The following is a 24013-nucleotide window of genomic DNA, read 5'->3' as shown; positions in this document are numbered from 1 at the left end:
GGGTTTCTTTCCCTGAGTCAATAAAGGATTCGGAGCACCCCAAAGACTGAGGTTGCATCTGGAGCATCCCAAATGTTGGGATTGCATTTTCCCTGTCTCTATAAAGGGTTTAGAGCATCCCAAATATTGGAATTGAACTTGGAGCATCCCAAATATTGGGGTTTCTTTCCCTGCTTCTACAAAGGATTTAGAGTATCCTAAATATTGGGGTTGCACCTTTCCCTGAGTCAATAAAGGATTTGGAGCACCCCAAAGACTGGGATTCCATCTGGGGCATCCCAAATGTTGGGATTGCATTTTCCCTGTCTCTATAAAGGGTTTAGAGCATCCCAAATATTGGAATTGAACTTGGAGCATCCCAAATATTGGGGTTTCTTTCCCTGCCTCAGTAAAGGATTTAGAGTATCCTAAATATTGGGGTTTCTTTCCCTGAGTCAATAAAGGATTCGGAGCACCCCAAAGACTGAGGTTGCATCTGGAGCATCCCAAATGTTGGGATTGCATTTTCCCTGTCTCTATAAAGGGTTTAGAGCATCCCAAATATTGGAATTGAACTTGGAGCATCCCAAATATTGGGGTTTCTTTCCCTGCTTCTACAAAGGATTTAGAGTATCCTAAATATTGGGGTTGCACCTTTCCCTGAGTCAATAAAGATTCGGAGCACCCCAAAGACTGGGGTTGCATCTGGAGCATCCCAAATGTTGGGATTGCATTTTCCTAAATACTGGGGTTGAATCTTGCCCTGCCTCTATAAAAGATTTGGAGCATCCCAAATATTGGGATTTCTTTCCCCGCTTCTATAAAGGGTTTGGGACATCCCAAACGTTGTGATTCCATCTTTCCCTGCCTTGATTTGAATGTAGGAAAAACAACTCCTCTCGGGATTTTAGGGGACAAACAGCCAGTGAAGTTTGGGGCTTTGGGAGGCAAATATCCCATGAAATTTGGGGTTTTGGGAGACGGACACGCAGTGAATTTGGGGTTTCTCCAGGACAGGTCCCAGCACAGCTGCTGGCAGCCCCACCCTGGCAGCCTCAGGGACAGCAGGGGTGGAGTCTCTGACTTTGTTGTATTTGGAGATTATTATTTATTTATTTTCTCATCAGTTCCAGTTTTAGCTCACCCAGTATTTAGGCAGCTCTGATCTCCTTTTTAATTAATTGCAGGAGTCTCACTTTGAGTGTTTCTCCTACTAACGAGCATTTCCTTATTCCTGTTTTCAGTTTTAGTTTCATTTTTAGTTTCATATATTCATATATATATATTTATATATATTTTATATAAAATATTTTTATTTTTTATAAATTTATTTTTATAAATGTATTTTTATTCCATGTGTGGGAACCTCAGGAATCACTGCTTGCTGGGCTGGAGGAGCTTTATTCACCCCTGAGATGTTTTTACACAAATTTAGCCTCACTTTACATCAAAGCCCGTTGATTTTACATTTCTGCTGATTTAAATACAGTCACGCCGAGCTGGTTTCACCACCACAACATCCTCTGCTGGCTGCTGGAAGGAGCAAAGCTCTGATCTGCCCGGATCCACCTGATTCTGAGGCAAATTCTCCCCTAAATCCCTTTTCCCATGAGCCAGCCAGGCCCTGTCCTTGTCCCCAGGCTGCTCAAACCCCTTGGCAGCTTTTCCCAGGGAACCAAATCCCACATTTCCCCTTCCCTGGGCTCCCAGCAACTCCTTTGTCCTCCTTATCTCCAGGTTGGCACCTCCTGCGTGTGACAGTGCCCAAAAAAAAAAAAAAAAAAAAAATCCAGATTTTGGCTTGGGGATGCTGTTAAAATAATAATAATAATAATAATATTCCCAAATCTTGGGTTTCCACCCCTTGGAGCAGGCAGGACTTGAAAGTCTCCCTGGGTTTTGTCACTACAAAAGGCAGCTCGGAGCTCTGAGAGTGCCTAAATCCTGTGTGAGGCTGATTAATTTACACCCTGTTAATTACCAGGTGCCTTTCCAAGGGGCTGCTGCAGCCTTGCAGTGCACAATGGCATTTTCAAGGGGAATTAAACCCTTTGTTTCTGTGTTTGTGGAGTTGTTTTGAAAGGCATCATCTCCCACCTGGGAGTTTTCTCCCATCCTGAAGGCCTTTATTACCTTTAATCAAAGACAACTATTAATAATTAATCACCGAAATAAAAACGGGCTCCGTGCCTTGGAAATGCAGAATAAATATGGTGAATTTTAGGTTTCCATGAGGGTGCCTGGAGTGTCTGAACGTTGTGATTTCACCTGGCTGGGGGGAAGCTGAGGCCAGGAGCAGCTGAATGCTCTGAGCAGAGCAAAAACCAAAAATCAATCCCCAATCCCTGGCTCTTCCCAATCCCTGGCTCTTCCCAGTATGGATTTCCATCCTGAATATTGAATTTCACAATCCTCAATCCCTGGTTCTTCCCAACATGGATTTCCAACCTGAATATTGATTTCCTCAATCCCTGGTTCTTCCCAGTATGGATTCCCACCCTGAATATTGAATTTCACAATCCTCAATCCCTGGCTCTTCCCATTATGGATTTCCACCCTGAATATTGAATTTCACAATCCTCAATCCCTGGTTCTTCCCAACATGGATTTCCACCCTGAATATTGATTTCCCCAATCCCTGGTTCTTCCCAGTATGAATTTTCACTGTAAATATTGACCCCATATTTTTATTACCCACCCCATTAGTGGAAAAACCCTCATTTTTCTCTCGACAAAACTCATTTAGGAGACTAAAAAAAAAACAAGAAATTGCTGCCGCAAGTGTGAGAGCTGAGCCAGGGACCTGCCCGGGGATGATTTGCAAGAACCGCTGTGGTTTCAGCTCTGAGAGCCCCCAGGCTTGGGGACAGGGGACAGAACCAGGCTGGGTGTCGCTGTCCCTGAGAGTCCCCAGGCTGAGTGTCCCTGTCCCCTGAGAGTCCCCAGGCTGAGTGTCCCTGTCCCCTGAGAGTCCCCAGGCTCTGTGTCCCTGTCCCCTGAGAGTCCCCAGGCTGAGTGTCCCTGTCCCCTGAGGGCTCCCCAGGCTCTGCAGAGAGGTGACAGCACCCAGGCTGAGTGTCCCTGTCCCCTGAGAGTCCCCAGGCTGAGTGTCCCTGTCCCCTGAGAGTCCCCAGGCTCTGTGTCCCTGTCCCCTGAGAGTCCCCAGGCTCTGTGTCCCTGTCCCCTGAGAGCTCCCCAGGCTGAGTGTCCCTGTCCCCTGAGGGCTCCCCAGGCTTTGCAGAGAGGTGACAGCACCCAGGATCTGTGTCCCTGTCCCCAAGAACCCCCCAGGCTCTGTGTCCCTGTCCCCTGAGAGTCCCCAGGCTGTGTGTCCCTGTCCCCTGAGGGCTCCCCAGACAGGGGACACCCCCCAGGCTCTGTGTCCCTGTCCCCAAGAACCCCCCAGGCTCTGTGTCCTTGCCCCCTGAGAGCCCCCCAGGCTCAGGGACAAGGGACACCCCCAGGCTGAGTGTCCCTGTCCCTCAGAGCCCCCCCAGGCTGATGTCCCTGTCCCTGAGAGGGGACAGCACCCAGAATATGTGTCCCTGTCCCCTGGGAACCCCCCAGATTGTCCAGACAGGGGACACCCCCAGGCTGAGTGTCCCTGTCCCTTGAATCCCCCCTCAAGGGACACCCCCAGGCTGAGTGTCCCTGTCCCTTGAATCCCCCCTCAGGGGACACCTCCAGGCTCTGTGTCCCTGTCCCTTGAATCCCCCCTCAGGGGACAGCACCCAGGCTCTGTGTCCCTGTCCCTTGAATCCCCCCTCAGGGGACAGCACCAGGCTGAGTGTCCCTGTCCCTTGAATCCCCCCTCAGGGGACACCTCCAGGCTGAGTGTCCCTGTCCCTTGAATCCCCCCTCAGGGGACACCTCCAGGCTGAGTGTCCCTGTCCCTTGAATCCCCCCTCAGGGGACAGCACCAGGCTGGGTGTCCCTGTCCCTTGAATCCCCCCTCAGGGGACAGCACCAGGCTCTATGTCCCTGTCCCCTGAGAGCCCCGCAGGCTCAGTGTCCCTGTCCCAGTGCCAGCAGCTGGCAGGGCACACAGCAGCCGGAGGAAGTGGCAGGGCCAGCTCTGCTGCCAGCCCCGGGGACAGTGGCGGTGCCCAGGCAGGGTCAGACATTGCCAGGGCTGTGCTGGGGTCTCCAGGAAACCTCTGCAGGCTCAGACCCAGCAGCCCCAGATCCCCTTCCTGCCAGCACCAGGGGGTTTGGGGGTTTTGGGGGGTCTGGGGGCTTTGGGGTTTTGGGGGGTCTGGGGGCTTTGGGGTTTTGGGGGTCTGGGGGCTTTGGGGGGTTCGCAGCAGGATTTGTTGGCAATTTCAGCCCTTCCACGGCCTGCCCAGGGGCTGGGGGAGCCCCCCAGGACCCCAAAGCTGAGTGAGGGCAGCAAAATTCTCCTCATCCTCCTGCCCTGGGGCTGCTCCAGTGTTTCCCAAGGAATTCCCAGACAGAATCCCACATTTCACCAGGTATTCATCTCCCAAAACCCCAAATTTCACTGGATATTTGTCTCCCAAAACGCCAAACTTCACCAGATGCTCAACTCCCAGAAGCCCAAATTTTACCAGGTTCATCTCCAAAACCCTTAATTTCACTGGGTGTTGATCTCCAGAACCCCAAACTTAACAGAGAGTTCATCTCCAAAACCCCAAAAATTCACTGGATATTTGTCTCCCTAAACCCCAAACTTCACCAGATGCTCATCTCCCAGAACCCCAAACTTCACTGGGTGTTTGCCACTCAAAACCCCAAATTTCACAAGGTGTTCATCTCCAGAACCCCAAATTTCACTGGGTGTTCATCTCCCAAAACCCCAAAACTTCACAGGGTGTTCATCTCCAAAACCCCGAAACTTCACTGGATTATTATCCCAGAATAAAAAAAAAAATTATTCTTCCAGAATAAAAAAAAAAATCATTATTCCAGGAAATCCTTCAGGATTCCCTCCATTCCTGGACAGGGAATGATTCTCTCCAGGCTCCATCTTAAACTTGGCTTAAATCCTCCCTTCCCTGCCCTGAGCTCAGCTTATAAATTATTCTCCCAGGAAATCCCTGGAAATTCCATTTGTGCTGCTCCTCTGAGGAGCCCCAACCTCACAACATCAAATAAAAATATTTTTAAAATAAAAATATATATTAAAAAAATAATCTGCAATCCCAAATTATTCTTTTAAATTTTTGAAATATTTAAATATATAAAATATTTAAAATATTCAAAAAACCCAAACCCATGGAATCTCCCATCAGGGCAGGAAGGATGGACAAGGCAGGGGCGTGGAACAAAAGCTGAATTTTAGATGTAAAACATCAGGGCAGTGGTTTTTGTTTCACTGTTTGCATAATTGGTGACCACAGATAATCCCCTGAAATGACCTAAATTTGTCCCATCCGGGGGCTTTCCAAGCCCAGGTTGTTTTCTGAAATTTTGGTTTCAACTTTGCTTTTTTCTTCTTTTCTTTTTTTTTTTTCTTTTTTTAAATTTTATTATTTTTTCTTTCTTTCTTTCTTTCTCTCCTGGTGAATTCTTGTTCTAAAACACTGATTTTTGGAGTAAAAATGAGATTTCACCCAGGGCTGCCTCGCTCTGGTTCCGAGTCTGAGTCAAGGAAAATGAGATTTCATTGGAGATTCCCTGGGAAAAGGGAACTGAGGCACCAAACAGCTGGGAAATGGCAAAGGAGGGCAAAAAACGCTCTGAAAAATCGGGATAAATGAAACATGGGATCAGGAGAAAATTCCCTGCGGGATCAGGAAGATTTTCCTCATGGGATCAGCAGGAATTTTCCTACAGGATCAGAAGGAATTTTCCTATGGGAAATTTCCTCATGGAAGGAATTTCCACAGGAATTTCCTCATGGAATTAGGAGGAATTTTCCCATGGAATCAGCAGGAATTTTCTATGGGATCAGGAGGAATTTCCCTGTGGAATCAGAAGGAATTTCTTCAAAAAATCAGGAGGAATTTCCTCATGGAATCAGGAGGAATTTCTCTATGGAATCAGCAGTAATTTTCCTACAGGATCAGGAGGAAATTCCTCATGGAATCAGGAATTTCCTTATAGGATCAGGAGGAATTTCACTGTGGAATCAGGAAGAATTTCCTATGGAATCAGGAGGAATTTCTTAATGAAATCAGGAATTTCCTGTGGAGTCAGGAAGCATTTTCCTATGGAATCATCAGGAATTTCTTCATAGAATCAGCAGGAATTTTCCTATGGGATCAGGAGGAATTTCTTCATAGGATCAGGAGAAATTTCCCGACTGAATCAGGAGGAATTTCCCCATGGAATCAGCAGGAATTTCCTCAAGGAATTAGGAGGAATTTTCCTACAGGATCAGAAGGAATTTCCTCATGGAATCAGGAGGAGTTTTCTATGGAATCAGGAGGAATTTCTTCATGGAATCAGGAGGAATTTCCTATGGGATCAGGAGGAATTTCCCCATGGAATCAGCAGGAATTTCCTCATGAAATCAGGAGGAATTTTCCTAAGGGATCAAGAGAAATTTCTTCATCAAATCAGGAGGAATTTCCTCATGGAATCAGCAGGAATTTCTTCACAGAATCAGCAGGAATTTCCCTGTGGAATTAGGAGGAATTTCCCTATGGGATCAGAAGGAATTTTCCTATGGAATCAGGAGGAATTTCTTCATAGAATCAGGAGGATTTTCCTCATGGAATCAGGAATTTCTTCATGGAATTAAGAGGATTTTCCTATGGGATCAGCAGGAATTTCTCTCTGGAATCAGGAGAAATTTCCTTATGGAATCAGGAATTTCCTATGGATTCAGGAGGAATTTCCCCATAAAATCATGAGGAATTTCCAGTCCCCATTCCCAGAGGTGTCCAAGGAATTCCTGGATGTGACAGAGCTGGTGACAACCTGGGGACCATTCCCAGCCTGGACTGGGAGATCCTGCAGGGATTTTCCAGCCCCAGCAATTCCAGGAACACACAGAAATGACCCCACATTCCATGGAAAACTCCCACTTTTCATCACCAACATCCCAAAAAAATCCCAATTTTATCCCTCAGCCAAGACCAACCTCACCCTGCCGAGCTCCTGGAAACCTCTGAGGTTTTTTTGTCATTTCCACTCCCAAGGAATTTCCTTTTTTAACCTTGCCCAAGCCAGGAAATCGCCTATCTACGGCCAGCAGTGACCAACATTTGGTTTTCCTGGAATTTTCCCCCATTTTTCTGCCCACACTCAGACATTTTAAGCTTTTTAGGATCCTGCATTTTAATTTTTTTTTTTGGCATTTCCAGCCTCTCCTTGTGGCTTTCAGAGGCTCCAGTTCTGCCCAGTCATCATCTGGAGGGAACAGCAGCTTGTGCAATGTTCCCTTCCCCCTTTTTTGGGGCCACAAACACCAGAAAAGGAGCAAAAACCAAAATAATTAAAATAAGAAAAAATAAAAAATAAAAATATACAAACAAAATAACAAAAATTTTTTAAAAATAACAAAACCAGAAGGCCCAAAATGAACCACTGGAGTTTACATAACAAAATTAACAAAACTTCTGACTCCTTTGCTGGAGTCAAAAGTTTTGTTATTTTTGTTATTTTTGTTATTTTTGTTAATAATTAAATGGTATAAATGGCAATATTAAATGGTATAAATAGCAATTATTAAATGGCATAAATGACAATAATTAAATGGCATAAATTGCAATATTAAATGGCATAAATGACAATAATTAAATGGCATAAATGGCAATATTAAATGGCATAAATGGCAATATTAAATGGCATAAGTTGCAATTATTAAATGGCAGATCCCAGAAATTTTTGCTCTGTTCTTGAGTTTTGTGTGGATTTTATTTTATTTTATTTTATTTTATTTTATTTTATTTTATTTTATTTTATTTTATTTTATATATTTTTATGCTATTAAATATTTTCTTTTATTTTATATATTTTTGTTATATATTTTTAATTCTAGGTTTATTATTATTTATATTTGATATATTTGGTATATTTTAATTTTTTGTTATATTTTTATTTTTATATCTTTTCTTTCATATAATTTTTAAATTTTTATATATAAAATATTTAATTTCATATATAAAATAGATAACATTTATATTTTCTATTATATATTTATTTTATATATTTTATATTAAAATATTTTACTTTATATATTTCATATATAAAATAAAACATATTTATATTAAAATTATTTAATATATTTTATATATAAAATATTTAAGTATATATACACACAAATATATGATTTTTAAATATAAATTTTATATATATAATTAAAAATTAAATATAAAATATAAATTTTATATGCTTTCTAGCTTATCTGGGCAGCTCCCCCCACGGTTATCTCCCGCACCAGGGTGAATTTTGGAAGCCAGCAGGCTGCAAACATGTGCACGGCTGATTATTTCCACAGCCTTGAAAAAATGTGCTAAAAAAAGAAGAAAAAAGGGGGAAAAAAGGGGAAAAAATGGGGGAAAAAAGGAAAAAAAAAGGGGGAAAAAAGGAAAAAAAAAAGGAAAAAAAAGGAAAAAAAAGTTATAGGAGAAGAAATTCAAGTGTCAGGGGTTGCCGGACGCCTCGGAGCGGGGAGATGAAGGGGACGCAGCGGAAACGCGCGGGGGTGGCGCAGTGTCCGTCTGTCCGTCCCCCCGTCTGTCCCCGCGTCCCCCCCCAAGATGGCAGCAGCGCCCCACGTGCGCCCGTCCCGCCAGAGCACCCCTGGCCCCGCCCCCTCCACAGCGCTCAGCGTTCTGATTGGTCAGTACCGTTATAACCACGCCCCTCAACTCGGCGGGCGCGGCGCTGCCTCTCTCTGATTGGCTGCAGCGCGGCGGTGCCGCTCGGTGATTGGCTGCGGCGCGGCTCGGGCACGCCCCCTCCCGGCGCGCGGCGGCGCTGGGGGCCGGGGCCGGGGCGGGAGCGGCGCCAGTTCCCGGCGTCCCGCGGCGGAGCCGGCGGTGCCCGCGGCGCCTCCTCCGTGCGTCCCCTCAGCGTCCCCTCAGCGTCCCCAGAACCCCTGCCCGCCCCCTTATGGAGCTGCTGTGCGTGGAACCCGCGGCCCGCGCCCCCCGCGCCGGGCGGGACCCGCATCTGCTGGGGGACCGGCGGGTGCTGCAGAACCTGCTGAGCCTGGAGGAGCGCTACAGCCCCCGCGTGTCCTACTTCCAGTGCGTGCAGAGGGACATCCAGCCCTACATGAGGAAGATGTTGGCCTTCTGGATGCTGGAGGTACCGGGATGCTGCGGGGTTTGCACCCAAAAAGCCCGGGGGACAAGGCAGAGCTGACGGGTGTCGGGCACAGCGGTGATGCCGGTGGGGATGGAGGGTGAAATTCGCTCTCCTGTGCTAAAATTGGGATTTTTTTTTTCCTCAAAAGCTCCGGGCAGGGCACAGCTCAGCCCCAGGGGGAAATAATAACGCTGCTGTTAAGTTCCTGAAATTAAAAATGAATCTGCGGGTGAAGTTCGGGCCAGGGTCCCCATAAATGCCAATTCCGCAGCGCTCCGTCCTGCCTGTCCCAGCCGATGCTGCGGGGAACGCTTCTAAAAAAAAAAAAAAAATCCAGAATATTTATATTTTAAAGAAGATTTTTTTTTCCCCCCCCTTTGCTGTCATTATTCCCGCAATCCCCTTTTGTAGATAAACCCCGCTTTGGGAGCGGCTCTAAAAGCAGCGAGGTGGCCCTGGGGGATGTCACGACCCGCGTGTCGTTGTCCCCATCGCTGCTGGCAGCAGGGTGGCGTTGGCTGCGGGAGGAGCAGAAACCGCAATAGATTTGGCGGCGGCGGTGTCGAAAGAAGGAAGTTCGCTGTGACAAGTGGCTGGGGACAGATAAGAGGCGCAGGGCTGAAATTTGGGAGCTGCTGGGCTCTGCTGGTGGGGAATTTGTGGAGTTTGGGGTTGATTTGGGTGATGCCGTTGATTGCCGTCGTGTCCCTGGAGAGCTCCAGGTGGAACTGGCAGTCCTGGATCCTTCTCTCCACCCCCTCAGCCAAAAAAATGCGCCAAAATAAGGAAATTTGGAGCTCCAGAGCTGCCCAGGGGATCCCCAGCAGGGCACAGCAGAATTGGGGCCAAATGGGGCAAATTCTGATTTATCCACATGCTCCAGGTGGAATTCCCAGCCCTGGATCCTTCTCTCCACCCCCCCCAGCCAAAAAATGCGCTAAAAAAAAGCAAATTTGGAGCTCCAGAGCTGCCCGGGGCAGGGGTGACAGCTGGCAGGGGCATCCCCAGCAGGGCACAGCAAAATGGGGCCAAATGGGGCAAATTCTGATTTATCCACATGCTCCAGGTGGAATTCCCAGCCCTGGATCCTTCTCTCCACACCCCCAGCAACCTGAGGGAGGGAAACTGAGGCACTGGGAGATCCCTGGGCATGGAGAGCCCTCATCCCTGCGTTTCCATTTCCTGCGTTTTGGGGCACATCCTACTCCAGTATAGAGGGGTCTAAAGGATTTGTCCCATTCAGAGCTGCCCAGGGCAGGGGTGACAGCTGGCAGGGGCATCCCCAGCAGGGCACAGCAAAATGGGGCCAAATGGGATAAATTCAGATTTATCCACGTGCTCCAGGTGGAATTGGCAGTCCTGGATCCTTCTCTCCACCCCCCCAGCCAAAAAATGCACCAAAAAAAGGAAATTTGGAGCTCCAGAGCTGCCCAGGGGATCCCCAGCAGGGCACAGCAGAAATGGGGCCAAATGGGGCAAATTCCGATTTATCCATGTGCTCCAGATGGAATTGGCAGCCCTGGATCCTTCTCTCCACCCTCCAGCCAGAAAATGGGCCAAAAAAAGGAAATTTGGATCTCCAGAGCTGCCCGGGGCAGGGGTGACAGCTGGCAGGGGCATCCCCAGCAGGGCACAGCAAAATGGGGCCAAATGGAGCAAATTCAGATTTATCCACATGTTCTAGGTAGAATTTCCAGCCCTGGATCCTCCTCTCCACCCTCCAGAGCTGCCCAGGGCAGGGGTGGCAGCAGACAGGAGCCGTTCCCAGCAGGGCGCAGCAGAAACGGGGCCAAACGGGGCAAATTCAGGTTTCTCCACGAGCCCTTTGGAGCTGCAGCCGCTCCCCACAGGAAGGCGAAGCCTCAGGGTGACACCACGGGGGCAGCTCCCTGTGAGGAGCGTGAAGCAGCAGCTCTGAGGCCGAGCTCAGCTCTCTCCCCTCACCAAAACTTCCTTTTCTCTCTGTGCCGCGTCCGAGGCAGGTGTGCGAGGAGCAGAAGTGCGAGGAGGAGGTGTTCCCCCTGGCCATGAACTACGTGGATCGCTTCCTGGCCTCGGTGGCCGTGCACAAGAACCACCTGCAGCTGCTGGGGGCTGTGTGCATGCTGCTGGCCTCCAAGCTGAGGGAGACCATGCCCCTGACCGTGGAGAAGCTCTGCATCTACACCGACAACTCCATCACGCCCCAGGAGCTGCTGGTAAAGCCCTGAGTTCCAGTTCCTGCCTGGCATCTCCTTGGCATCTCCTGATCCCATCCCTCTGCATTCCCTTACTCCTTGGTGAAGGATTTTCCACCTTCCCAGCGCAGCAGCAGAACTGTCCCCTGCTGGTTGTGGGTGAAGTTTTCTGTGCCACCACTGGGCTGTCACTCTGGGTTGTCACTCCGGTGACATCTCCAAGAGTCACAGCTCTGGGAACATCCCAGTGCCCCCTCCCAGTGCCCAGCTCCTGCCTGGCATCTCCTGATCCCGACCCTCTGCATTTGCCCCCTCCTTGGTGAAGGATTTTCCACCCTCCCCATGCTGGGCGGCAGAATTGTCCCCTCCTGGCTGTGGATGAAGTTTCCTGTCCCAGCTCTGAGCTGTCACTGCAGTGACATCTCCGAAAGTCACAGCTCTGGTGCCTTCCCAGCGCCCAGATCCTCCTGGCATCTCCTGATCCCGTCCTTCTGCATTCCCTTCCTTCTTGGTGAAGGATTTTCCACTTTCCCCATGCGGCAGAATTGTCCCCTGCTGGTTGTGGGTGAAGTTTCCTGTCCTGTCACTCTGAGCTGTCACTGCAGTGACGTCTCCAGGCTCTGGTTGGCATCTCCTCTTCCTGCTCTGCTGATCCCATCCCTCTGCATTTTCCACCCTCCCCGTGCTGGGCAGCAGAATTGTCCCCTCAATTGTCCCCATCCTGGCCGTGGATGAAGTTTTCTGTCCCACCACCAAGCTGTCACTCTGGGCTGTCACTCTGGGCTGTCACTGCAGTGACATCTCCAAGCTCAGGGTCAGGGAATGTGAATTTCCCACATCCCCCCCAGTTTCTGCAGCTCTGCCTCCCCCCAGCTGCAGAAATCGGGGGAATGTGGGAATCGGGGGAATGCGGGAGATTTCGCTTCCACAGCAGCAGGAAAAATTCAGATTTCAGGTGCAGAGTGAAGCAGCTGAATGTCTGTGAGGGGTCTGTGAGCTCAGTGGGTGCTCCAGGCTGCTGAGGATGGGTGGAATTCCTGCTCTAACCCCTGCACTTCTCATCCTGCATCCACAGAGTTCCATTCTGAGCTCTGAAGGGCCAAAAGAGTCTGATAAAAACTCTGAGATCCAGCCCTGCGAGCTCAGCCTCGGCCACGAGGGAGGAAATGGGAGAAAAACCCTTTTTTTGGGGCCTCAGGAGGGAGCAGTGACCTCTCCTCAGTGACAGAGCATCCCTGGGGACCCCGGGGGCTTTTTGGGGTTTACTCATCACCCCCCGAGCAGCTCTGGTGGTTTTGGGGTGGGATCTGAGCCCCAGAACCCCCAAAACTCTCAGGTGTGACTCAGGGGCACTGCAGAGCTCTGAGCTCAACCTGGTTTTTCCCAATTCTGGGGAAAATCCCCTCCCCTCCAGAACAGTCATTGGTGGGGGGTGATTGCCTTAATTAACACTCCTAATTAGCTGATGAGGGATGGGGATGGCCGCAGGAATGGGGTGCCCCATCCCTGGGGGACACCACGGCCTCTCCTGGTGCTCCTTGCAGGTTTAAATCTGATTTTGGGGGAGGATTTGCTGTTCCCAGCTCAGCCTGGAGCATCCCTGCAGGTTCCCCCTCATTCCCAGGCTCCATTCCTGCTGGGAATTCTCCTTCCATCCAGCAAGGGGATATAAAATAAATTAATTTATTTTCCCTCCCCTCCCAGGATCCCTGGGTTGCGCTTGGATGTTTAATGAATGAAAATAATTTTATTTTGGGGGTCAAAAGTGATTTTTTTTTTTTTTTTTTGGCTTTTCCAAGCAAACTGGATCCTTCTCTTCCCTCCTGGTGGGAATGAGAGCGCTCAGCAGAGCAGGGGTTTGGTCCTGTTTGATGTCCAAGGGCTGCACAGAGAGTCAGGAACCTGAGGGAGGGAAACTGAGGCACGGGGAGATCCCTGGGCGTGGAGAGTCTTCTTTCCTGGATTTCCATGGGTTTTAACCCTTTTTGGGGCAAACTCTGCTCCAGTATGGAGGGACTATCCAGGAATCTGAGAATGATTCACGCTGGCTGAGGGAGTTAAATCTGAATTGTCCATGGAAAGTCCTCTTCCCTGGATTTCCGTGGATTTTAACCCTTTTTGGGGCACATCCTGCTCCAGTAAAGAGAAAATACCCAGGGATCTTTGAAGGATTCACCCTGGCTGTGGGATTTAAACCCAGGTTACTGGATTTCCACGGATTTTAATCTCTTTTGGGGCTTATTCTGATCCAGTATAGAGGAGATACCCAGGAATCTGAAGGATTCACCCTGGCCGAGGGACCTGAGGGAGCTAAACCAATTTTACTGGGTTTCCATGGATTTTAACCCTTTTTAGAGCTCATCCTGCTCCTGTAAAGAGGGAATGGAGGGAATACCCAGGGATCTTTGAAGGATTCACCCTGGTTGTGGGATTTAAACCCAGGTTTTTAGATTTCCATGGGTTTTAACCCTTTTTGGGGCACATCCTGCTCCAATAAAGAGGGAATGGAGGGAAAACCCAGGAATCTGAAGGATTCGCCCTGGCTGAGGGAGTTAAATCTGAATTGTCCATGGAGAGTCCTCCTCCCTGGATTTCCATGGATTTCAACCCTTTTTGGGGCACATCCTGCTCCAGTAAAGAGAAAATACCCAGGGATCTGAAGGATTCACCCTGGTTGTGGGATTTAAACCCAGGTTTCTGGATTTCCATGGATTTCAACCCTTTTTGGAGCTCATCCTGCTCCAGTATAGAAGGAATATCCAGGGATCTTTGAAGGATTCACCCTGGTTGTGGGATTTAAACCCAGGTTTCTGGATTTCCATGGGTTTTAACCCTTTTTGGAGCTCATTCTGCTCCAGTAAAGAGGGAATGGCGGGAATATCCAGGGATCTGAAGGATTCGTCCTGGCTGAGGGAGTTAAATCTGAATTGTCCATGGAGAGTCCTCCTCCCTGGATTTCCATGGATTTTAACCCTTTTTGGGGCACATCCTGCTCCAGTAAAGAGAAAATACCCAGGGATCTGAAGGATTCACCCTGGTTGTGGGATTTAAACCCAGGTTATTGGATTTCCATGGGTTTTAGCCCTTTTTGGAGCTCATCCTGCTCCACTATAAAGAGAATACCCAGGGATCTGTGAAGGATCACCCTGGCTGAGGGCCCTGAGGGAGTTAAATCCAATTTACTGGATTTCCATGGATATTCACGCTGGCTGAGGGAGTTAAATCTGAATTGTCCATGGAAAGGTCTCTTCCCTGGATTTCCATGGATTTCAACCCTTTTTGGAGCTCATTCTGCTCCAATAAAGAGGGAATGGAGGGAACACCCAGGGATCTGAAGGATTCACCCTCACTGAGGGCCCCGAGGGAGTTAAATCTGAATTTCCTCAGCCCAGAGCTGCTCCTTGCCCCTCCGTGCTCACCCCCTGCTCCAGTAAAGAGGGAATGGAGGGAATACCCAGGGATATGAGGGATTCACCCTGATTGTGGGAGTTAAATCTGAATTGTCCATGGAGAGTCTTCCTGCCTGGATTTCCATGGATTTTAACCCTTTTTGGGGCACATCCTGCTCCAGTAAAGAGAAAATACCCAGGGATCTGAAGGATTCACCCTTGTTGTGGGATTTAAACCCAGGTTATTGGATTTCCATGGATTTTAACCTTTTGTGAGCTCATCCTACTCCAGTATAGAGGGAATACCCAGAAATCTGAAGGATTCACCCTGGCTGAGGGATTTAAACCCAGATTAACTGGATTTCCATGGATTTTAACCCTTTTTGGAGCTCATTCTGCTCCAATAAAGAGGGAATGGAGGGAATACCCAGGGATCTGAGGGATTCACCCTGGCTGAGGGCCCCGAGGGAGTTAAATCTGAATTTCCTCAGCCCAGAGCTGCTCCTTGCCCCTCCGTGCTCACCCCCTGCTCCAGTAAAGAGGGAATGGAGGGAATACCCAGGGATATGAGGGATTCACCCTGATTGTGGGAGTTAAATCTGAATTGTCCATGGAGAGTCTTCCTGCCTGGATTTCCATGGATTTTAACCCTTTTTGGGGCACATCCTGCTCCAGTAAAGAGAAAATACCCAGGGATCTGAAGGATTCACCCTTGTTGTGGGATTTAAACCCAGGTTATTGGATTTCCATGGATTTTAACCTTTTGTGAGCTCATCCTACTCCAGTATAGAGGGAATACCCAGAAATCTGAAGGATTCACCCTGGCTGAGGGATTTAAACCCAGATTAACTGGATTTCCATGGATTTTAACCCTTTTTGGAGCTCATTCTGCTCCAATAAAGAGGGAATGGAGGGAATACCCAGGGATCTGAGGGATTCACCCTGGCTGAGGGCCCTGAGGGAGTTAAATCTGAATTTCCTCAGCCCAGAGCTGCTCCTTGCCCCTCCGTGCTCACCCCCTGCTCTTTCCCAAAGGAGGGAGGGCAGAGCAGGGCCAGGGGAGCTTCTCCAGCAGCCTGGGGACAATGGCACATCCTGGTGGCCCGGGGCCATCCCTGCAGGAAGCTGGCTCGCATTCCCGGCCTCTGCTTCCTCCTCCTCCTCCTCCTCCTCCTCCTCCTCGGGCAGGGGCTTGGCAGCAGCTCAGCCCTTCAGAAGGACACAGAAGCGCTCTGGAGTCATTCTGGGGGAGAAGGAAATGATGCAAGGAGGGATTTGTCCATTTGGAGGAAGTTGGGTTTCCGTCCAGGCCCTTCTCTAACCCACCTTGGGGTTATTTTTTTTTTTTTTTTTAATTCAATTCTTTATTTTTAAATTTAATTCTTTATTTTATTTTATTTTATTTTTTCTTATGTTATTTTTTATTTTACATTATTTTATGTTATGTTATTTGATGTTATTGTTTTATTTCTGTTATTTTATTTGATGCTATTATTTTTATGTTATTTTATTTTATAGTATTTTATCTTATGTTATTTTATTTTATGTTATTTTATTTCTGTTATTTTATTTTATGTGATTCATATTTTATTTTGTAATTTATTTTATTTTACATTATTTTAGGTTATTTTATTATTTTATGTTATTTTATGTTATGTTATTATGTTATTTTATTTTTTATTTTATTTTATATTATTTTAATGTTTTCTTTTATTTTATTATTTAATTTTATTTTATTTCATTTTTATAAAGACTTTTCTGGCCTGGCTGAGAGGGGGTTTAGCTGCTCAGAGCTTGGGTGGAGCAGCTTTGGGACAGGAATGGCTCCTGAGGGGACAATGGGGTGACAAATTGTGCCCAGGGTGGCCTTTGGGACAGGAATGGCTCCTGAGGGGACAATGGGGTGGCAAATTGTGCCCAGGGTGGCCTTTGGGACAGGAATGGCTCCTGAGGGGACAATGGGGTGGTAAATTGTGCCCAGGGTGGCCTTTGGGACAGGAATGGCTCCTGAGGGTGACACATTTTGCCCAGGGTGGGTTTGGAGCAGCTTGAGCAATTCTGCTCCTTTGAGCAACCCAGGGCGGGTTTGTTGTGCAAGGGGAAGGGAGGCAACAACCAGAAAAAAAAAAGGGGAAAATGAAGATCTGAGCTTGGGAAAGAATTGTCACCGTTGTCACTTCCTCAAAGTGTCTGTGCTGAGCTCTGGGGCAGCGCTGGTGGGATCCTGAGTTTGGGGCAGAAGGGGATTTGTGCTGGGTGGGGGAACAGAAATGAACCTGAGCCTGAGCTGAGCCTGGGGCAGCTCTGGAGCCTCGGCAGGGACACAGCCAGGGCTGGCATGGTGCCGTGGGGACAGCGTGGGGACAGCCCAAGGGACAGCCCTTCCCCATCCTGGAGCCTCCTGGGCTGGCATTGTGCCATGGGGACAGCGTGGGGACAATCCCTCTGCCCTTCCCCATCCTGGAGCCTCCTGGGCTGGCATGGTGCCATGGGCACAGTGGGGTAAGCTCCTGCGCCCTTCCCTGTCCTACAGTGGCCCTGGGGCCTCCAGGGCTGGCATGGTGGCACAGGGACAAAATGGGGACAACCCCTCTGCCCTTCCCTGTCCTTCTGGCCCTGGGGCCTCCTGGGCTGGCATGGTGGCACAGGGACAGCGCGGGGACAACCCATCTGCCCTTCCCCGTCCCGCCTTGACGCTGGGGCCTCCAGGGCTGGAATGGCGCCACGGGGACAGCGCGGGGACGGTCCCTGTGCCCTTCCCCGTCCTGCCCTGTCCCTGGTGCCCCTGAGCCCCCCATGACGTGCCGCCCTCTCTGTGCCCTCAGCACTGGGAGCTGCTGGTGCTGGAGAAGCTCAAGTGGGACCTGGTGTCGGTGATTGCCAACGATTTCCTGCCGCACATCCTGCACCGGCTGCCGCTGCCCGCCGACAAGGTGGAGCTGGTGAAGAAGCACGCGCAGACCTTCATCGCCCTCTGCGCCACAGGTGGGGGCTGCTGGCACGCCTGGCACGCCTGGCACGCCTGGCATGGGCTCCCCTCCTTTTTTGGGGGCTTCTCTGTAGTCAGGGTTCGGGGTGGGATGGTGCTGTGGGATGCCAGGGGAGCAGGGGTGTGTGCCAGGCTCTGTGTGCCTGTGGGAGGGCGGCTGGGGTCCCCAGGATGGAGAGTTGAGAATCTGATTCCATGTCCTTGGAAGGGCAATTTATTAATGTAGAATAGAATAGAATAGAATAGAATAGAATAGAATAGAATAGAATAGAATAGAATAGAATATCTATTATGTTCTATATTATATTACATTATATTATATATTATATTAATAATATATTGTATTAATGTATAATATTATAATACTGTATTCTTTTATTCCATATTATAATATAATGTATATTATATTATATTATATTATATTATATTATATTATATTACATTACATTATATTATATTATATTTTATTTTATTATATTACATTACATTATATTATAATATATTACATTACATTATATTATAATATTCTTTTATTCCATGTTATAATATAATATAATATATTATAATATTCCATATTCTAATATAATATATGCATTATAATGCATAATAGAATGAATATGATATTTTCTATATTATACCATATCATATTATACCATATTATATCATACCATACTATATTATACTATACTATATTACATTATGCTATACTAAAACTAAAGAATAGAGAAGGGAAGGAATGATAATAAAAGCTTGTGACTGCTCAGAGTCCCGACACAGCTCACTGTGATTGGTCATTAATTAAAAACAACCACACGAGACCAATCAAAGATTCACCTGCCACATCCCGCAGCAGCAGATAATCATTGCTTGTATTTCATTCCTGAGGCCTCTCAGCAGAAAAATCCTAGAGAAATTTCCATAAAATGCCTCTGTGACAATTCTCCTGCACGCCATGCTGCGCAGACCCCTCTGTGGGGCCCTGCGGGGCAAACCCCGACCCCAAACCCCGACCCCAAACCCCACCTGACCATCTCTAACATCTCCTTTTCTGCCCTCTGTGCTGGCTGCAGACTGCACGTTTGTGATGTACCCCCCGTCCATGATCGCCACCGGCAGCATCGGCGCCGCCGCGCACGGCCTGGGGCTGCCGGGCAGCGGAGAGGCCCTCACCGAGCTGCTGGCCAGGACCACGGGCACCGAGCTGGTCAGTGGCGGGCACTGGGGCTGGCACCGAGCTGGGAGTGGGTACTGGGGCTGGGGAGTGCCACTGGGGCTGGCACCGAGCTGCTGGCCAGGAGCACGGGCACCGAGCTGGTCAGTGATGGGCACAGGGCTGGGGAGTGTTACTGGGGCTGGCACCGAGCTCTGAGTGGGCACTGGGGCTGGCACAGCTGGGGAGTGCCACTGGGGCTGGCACCGAGCTGCTGGCCAGGAGCACGGGCACCGAGCTGGTGAATGAGTGCCACTGGGGCTGGCACCGAGGTGAGGAGTGTTACTGGGGCTGGCACCGAGCTCTGAGTGGGCACTGGGGCTGGCACAGCTGTGGGAGCCTTGCTGCCACTCAGAGGAAGGGCTCTCCATCAGGATAGGACAGCTGCATGGGGAGGGTGTGGGCTCTGTGCCTCTGGAGATGTTCCAGATCCACCTGATGTGTCACCTGTGTCACCTGCTCCAGGTGAACGTGGTGAGGGAGGGACTGGGATGGACTGGTCATGGTGATGGACTGGTCATGGTGATGGACTGGTCATGGTGATGGTCAGCCCAGGGATGGTCTGGCTGTGGTGGTGGAGAACCTGAGATGGACTGGTCATGGTGATGGACTGGCCACAGGGATTGTCAGCCTGGGATGGTCTGGCCATGCTGATGGTCACTGGGATGGTCAGGCCATGGTGATGGTCACTGGGATGGCTGTGCTGATGGTCACTGGGGTGGTCAGGCCATGCTGATGGTCACTGGGATGGTCTGGCTGTGCTGATGGTCACTGGGATGGTGTGGCCATCCTGATGGTCACTGGGATGGTCAGGCAATGCTGATGGTCACTGGGATGGTCAGGCAATGCTGATGGTCACTGGGGTGGTCTGGCCATGGTGATGGTCACTGGGGTGGTCAGGCCATGCTGATGGTCACTGGGGTGGTCTGGCTGTGCTGATGGTCACTGGGATGGTCTGGCCATGGTGAGGTGATGGTCACTGGGGTGGTGTGGCCATGCTGATGGTCACTGGGGTGGTGTGGCCATGCTGATGGTCACTGGGGTGCTCTGGCTGTGCTGATGGTCACTGGGATGGTCTGGCTGTGCTGATGGTCAGCCTGGGCTGCAGGGATGGACTCGAGGGCCCTTCCAGCCCCATCTGCTCTGGGTTCTGTGGGATTTTGCTGTTCAGACGGTGCTGCCCCGGTTTGAGGAGAGCCCAGGGCTGATCCCAGGCACAGCCCGGCAGGGCAGCGTGGGCTCAGAGCCCTTGGAGTGCCACACAAAGGGCAGGATCCGTTCCCTGCCCGGGCAGGTGTTGGCAGGATCGGGTTCTCGGCCTGGGATGGGGACAGGGACGCTCAGGCTCAGCATCTGCTCCCCTCAGTGTCCGGTTGCACCTGGGGGGGACAGGGGGGGCTGGGACTTGAAACCTTGCAGCTTTGGGGGGGCTCTGCAGCCCCTCAGCGCCCTGGGAGGGGGCACAGGGACCCTGTGGGGCTCCAATCTGAGCTTCTCCTCTCCCCTTTGATCTCCTCCCCTGCCCAGGTGGGTTACACTCCCCTGCCAGGACCTGGGGTGGCTTTGTCCGGGGGGAGGCTCCTGCTCTGTTTGTGCAGATGGAATTTTTTTGTTCTCCGGGGCCTTTTTGAAGAGAGAATCAGTGCAGCCAGCTGCTCCCAACCTGCTCTGGGAGCCGGGGCTGTGCAGGGAACAGGTGGGAAGCAGGGAGGGCTCTGTGCAGGGAGAGGAGCTGAAATGGAGCCCGGCACCCTCCTGTCCCCTGCTGTCCCCTGCTGTCCCCTGCTGTCCCCTCCTGGCCCTCCCCAGCATCTGCTGTGCCCCTGCCCAGGTGTGGGGTGCCTCACAAACAGCTCCAGCCCGGGCAGGGCCAGGGCAGCTCCTCCTGGGATTGAACCCAGAGTTTTGGGTTCCTGCGAGAGCTCCTGGGCTCAGCTCCCTCATTTGTGCTGCTGCTTCTCCCTGAGCGTGCCCAGGTGCCCATGGAGATGCACAGCCCATGCCCAGGTGTCCATGAGGATGCCCAGCGCCTGCCCAGGTGCCCATGGAGAGGCCCAGGTGATGCCCAGCCCCTGCCCAGGAGATGCACAGACCATGCCCAGGTGTCTGTGGGGATGCACAGCCCCTGCCCAGGTGCCCATGATGATGCACAGCCCGTGCCCAGGGGATGCCCAGCAACTGCCCAGGTGCCCCTAGGGATGCCCAGCCCCTGCCCAGGTGTCTGTGGAGATGCCCAACCCATGCCCAGGTGTCTGTGGAGATGCCCAGCCCATGCCCAGGTGCCCCTGGTGATGCCCAGCCCCTGCCCAGGAGATGCACAGATCATGCCCAGGTGTCTGTGGGGATGCCCAGCCCCTGCCCAGGTGCCCATGAGGATGCCCATCCCCTGCCCAGGTGTCCCAGAGGATGCCCAGCCCTTGCCCAGGTGCCCAGGGGGTGCCCAGGGGATGCCCAGCCGCTGCCCAAGTGCTCATGGAGATGCCCAGGGCATGCACAGCCCCTGCCCAGGTGCCCCTGGTGATGCCCAGCCCTTGCCCAGGGGGTGCCCAGCCCCTGCCCAGGTGCCCCTGGCACTCAGGGCCGGGGCAGGGGGAGCCGGGCAGAGGAGCCGGGCAGAGGAGCCGGGCAGGGGGAGCCGGGCAGGAGGAGCCGGGCAGAGGAGCCGGGCAGAGGAGCCGGGCAGGAGGAGCCGGGCAGGAGGAGCCGGGCAGAGGAGCCGGGCAGAGGAGCCGGGCAGGAGGAGCCGGGCAGAGGAGCCGGGCAGGAGGAGCCGGGCAGGAGGAGCCGGGCAGGGGGAGCCGGGCAGGGGGAGCCGGGCAGGAGGAGCCGGGCAGGAGGAGCCGGGCGTTGCTATTTTCGCTCGCCACATCCTCTGTCAGTTTCTAAGAACCGCCGCGGATTCCTGGTAATTGATTTCAGGGTGTGACAATGTCCCGTGAGGTGCAAACTGTCACCAGGCCGGGCTGTGCCCCTGGGGTGTCCGGGTGGGAGTTTCCTCCTGCTTTTACAGCTCGAGGGGGAAAAACCAGAGCAGGGTTTGCATTTCTGGCGAGGTTCTGTGCTGTCCCCCAGCTCTGGGGTGTCCCAGAGGGGACAGGAGGGTGGAAACCTTGTCAGAAGTTTCTGAACCAGGGGCACGCAGCAGAATTCCTGGGAATGCTGGCCTGGAGGGGCTGGGGAGCTGGAGAAGGATCCATGTCGCAAGGACATTCACATTTTTCGGATTTGGGACGTTTGTCCTGCTCTTGTCACCCATCTGGAGCCACCCCCTGGCTCCAGGACTTTGGGAACTTCTGCTGACACATTCCAGGGAGGCGGGAGGACAACCAAAGTGTGGGGATTTACCTGAGGAGGGACAAAGATGGAGAAAATCTCCTTTTGCTGCTGGCCAGATGGAAAAAAAAAAAATCAATAATTATTTTCATTTCTTTCATGCCCTGCCCTTGCAGATGAAGTCGATGTCTTCTCTTGAAATATCATGTCTGCTTGCAGAAAAGCAATATATTCTTGTCATAGTCATAATAAACCATCCCAGTGCAATCCAAGAGGTTGCTGGGGGAGTCAGAGACTTGAAGCCCTGGGAGGTTTTGTTTGGGAAAATCCCCGGGCAAGGAGCTCCGGTGACAGGGACAGAGCTGTTCTGAAGGAGCAGCAGGAGCAGGATCTGATGCCCCATCTGTGTTTCCCCGTTGCAGGACTGCCTGAAGGCCTGCCAGGAGCAGATCGAGGCGGCCTTGGCCGAGAGCCTGAAGCAGGCATCCCAACCCCAGCAGGAATTCAGCTCCAAGGCGGCGCCGTACGCGGGCAGCCAGCCCGTGCCCACCAGCACCCCCACGGACGTCACCGACGTCAACCTGTGAGCGAGGAGCCCTCGGCCAGAGCTGCAGCCCCTCCCCGGACACCCCCGGCTCGCCGCACGCCCCCCCTGCCCACCCAGGAGCCTGGAGGGGAAGTTGGAATCGTTTCTGTGTTGGTGTTCCCCGGCTCTCCGGGTTCCTCGCGGCCACTTCCAGCCCCCGTGAGGGACGGAAACGGCAGAGCCGCCCCGGTCCCGGTGACCCCCAGCTGCTGTGGGGCTCGTGGAGCAGCTGCTTGGTCCCCGTTGCTTCGTGCCACGTCCCCGCAGCTCCCGGGGACGCCGTGCAGCTGCTTGTGCTTGGGGAGGAGCCGTGGGGCTTGTTTGGGTTTTTGCTGTTGGATGTGGGAATTTCGGGGGACGCGCCTCGGGAGGAGCTCAGGGTCCCCTCGGCTGCTTAATTTATTGTTCACTGCTGGGAAAAGGGGAGGGAGGAGAGCTGGAATCCCTCAGGGTGCTGGGTGCTGCTCTCCTCTCCTCCCCAGTCAAGTGCCTTCCCCCTTTCTCCCTTCCCTGGCTCCCTGGGCAGTGGCAGACTCTCCTCAGAGCTGCCTCTGGTAGCTTAGGCATCAGACTAGGATTTAAGGAAAACCTCTGAATGTGCTGCTATGGTCTGGGATGCATCTCCACTCTTCCAAGGCAGGGATTTCAGATCGTGCTCAGGAGGGAGCTGCGTCCAATCCGCGTGGATCTGGAGCTGCCTCCTGACAGGGTGGAAAACTTTGCTGCGCACTTGAGTTGGGAAAGCAATTACCGCATTTTTGTATTGTTGTTGTTGTTGATTCCTTGTTAGTTTTTTTTTATAAAAATTGTTGTAAAACAGAAAAAAAAAAAAAAAAAAAAAAAAAGGAAAAAAAAAAAAAATGCTGCTTTTCTATAAGAAATCCAGAGTGGAATTAGCCAGGAGAAGCCAGAGACTCCACAGGGATGGGAAGCAGAATCTGCTGCTGCTCCCTGGGGACATCTGGACGTGTGGCTGTTGTCCTCCCGTGGGGGATGTGTGGAAAAGGAGGTCGAGATCTTCCTTTTGGATGGCACCAAGCCCACAAAAATCCGGCGGAAAAAGGTGGGGCTGCTGCTCCTCCCTGAGCCTGCCTGGCCCGGAAACCCTCGGAGCCGCTGCCTCCTGCGAGCAGGAGGGCTGGGACAGGGCCTGCCTGTGCAAGAGGAAATGTCTTTCTTTCTTTTTTG

General features: G+C 51.1%; 1 protein-coding gene across 1 annotated transcript; it reads left to right on the top strand.

Moving 5' to 3' along the window:
• Nucleotides 1-8958: 8958 nt before the first annotated feature.
• Nucleotides 8959-23710, top strand: CCND3 (cyclin D3). Its single transcript, XM_059487860.1, has 5 exons — nt 8959-9201; nt 11184-11399; nt 17593-17752; nt 18827-18960; nt 22662-23710. Exons 1-5 carry the CDS (start codon nt 9004-9006, stop codon nt 22824-22826), a joined length of 873 nt encoding a protein of 290 aa, XP_059343843.1. The 5' UTR covers nt 8959-9003; the 3' UTR covers nt 22827-23710.
• The last annotated feature ends 303 nt before the right edge of the window (nt 23711-24013 follow it).

Source organism: Ammospiza nelsoni, chromosome 23 (genome assembly GCF_027579445.1).
Source record: "Ammospiza nelsoni isolate bAmmNel1 chromosome 23, bAmmNel1.pri, whole genome shotgun sequence".
In the NCBI taxonomy this organism is placed as follows: Eukaryota; Metazoa; Chordata; class Aves; order Passeriformes; family Passerellidae; genus Ammospiza; species Ammospiza nelsoni.
The sequence above is the reverse complement of the archived record's forward strand: the minus strand, read 5'-3'. Positions and strand labels throughout refer to the sequence as shown.

What these genes read in the sequence shown, in the direction of transcription:
- CCND3 (XM_059487860.1), top strand. Translation starts at nt 9,004, where the DNA reads ATGGAGCTGCTGTGCGTGGAACCCGCGGCCCGCGCCCCCCGCGCCGGG. An exon ending in TGGCCTTCTGGATGCTGGAG is followed by an intron (nt 9,202 to 11,183) that starts GTACCGGGATGC and finishes CGTCCGAGGCAG; the next exon opens with GTGTGCGAGGAGCAGAAGTG. An exon ending in TCACGCCCCAGGAGCTGCTG is followed by an intron (nt 11,400 to 17,592) that starts GTAAAGCCCTGA and finishes CTGTGCCCTCAG; the next exon opens with CACTGGGAGCTGCTGGTGCT.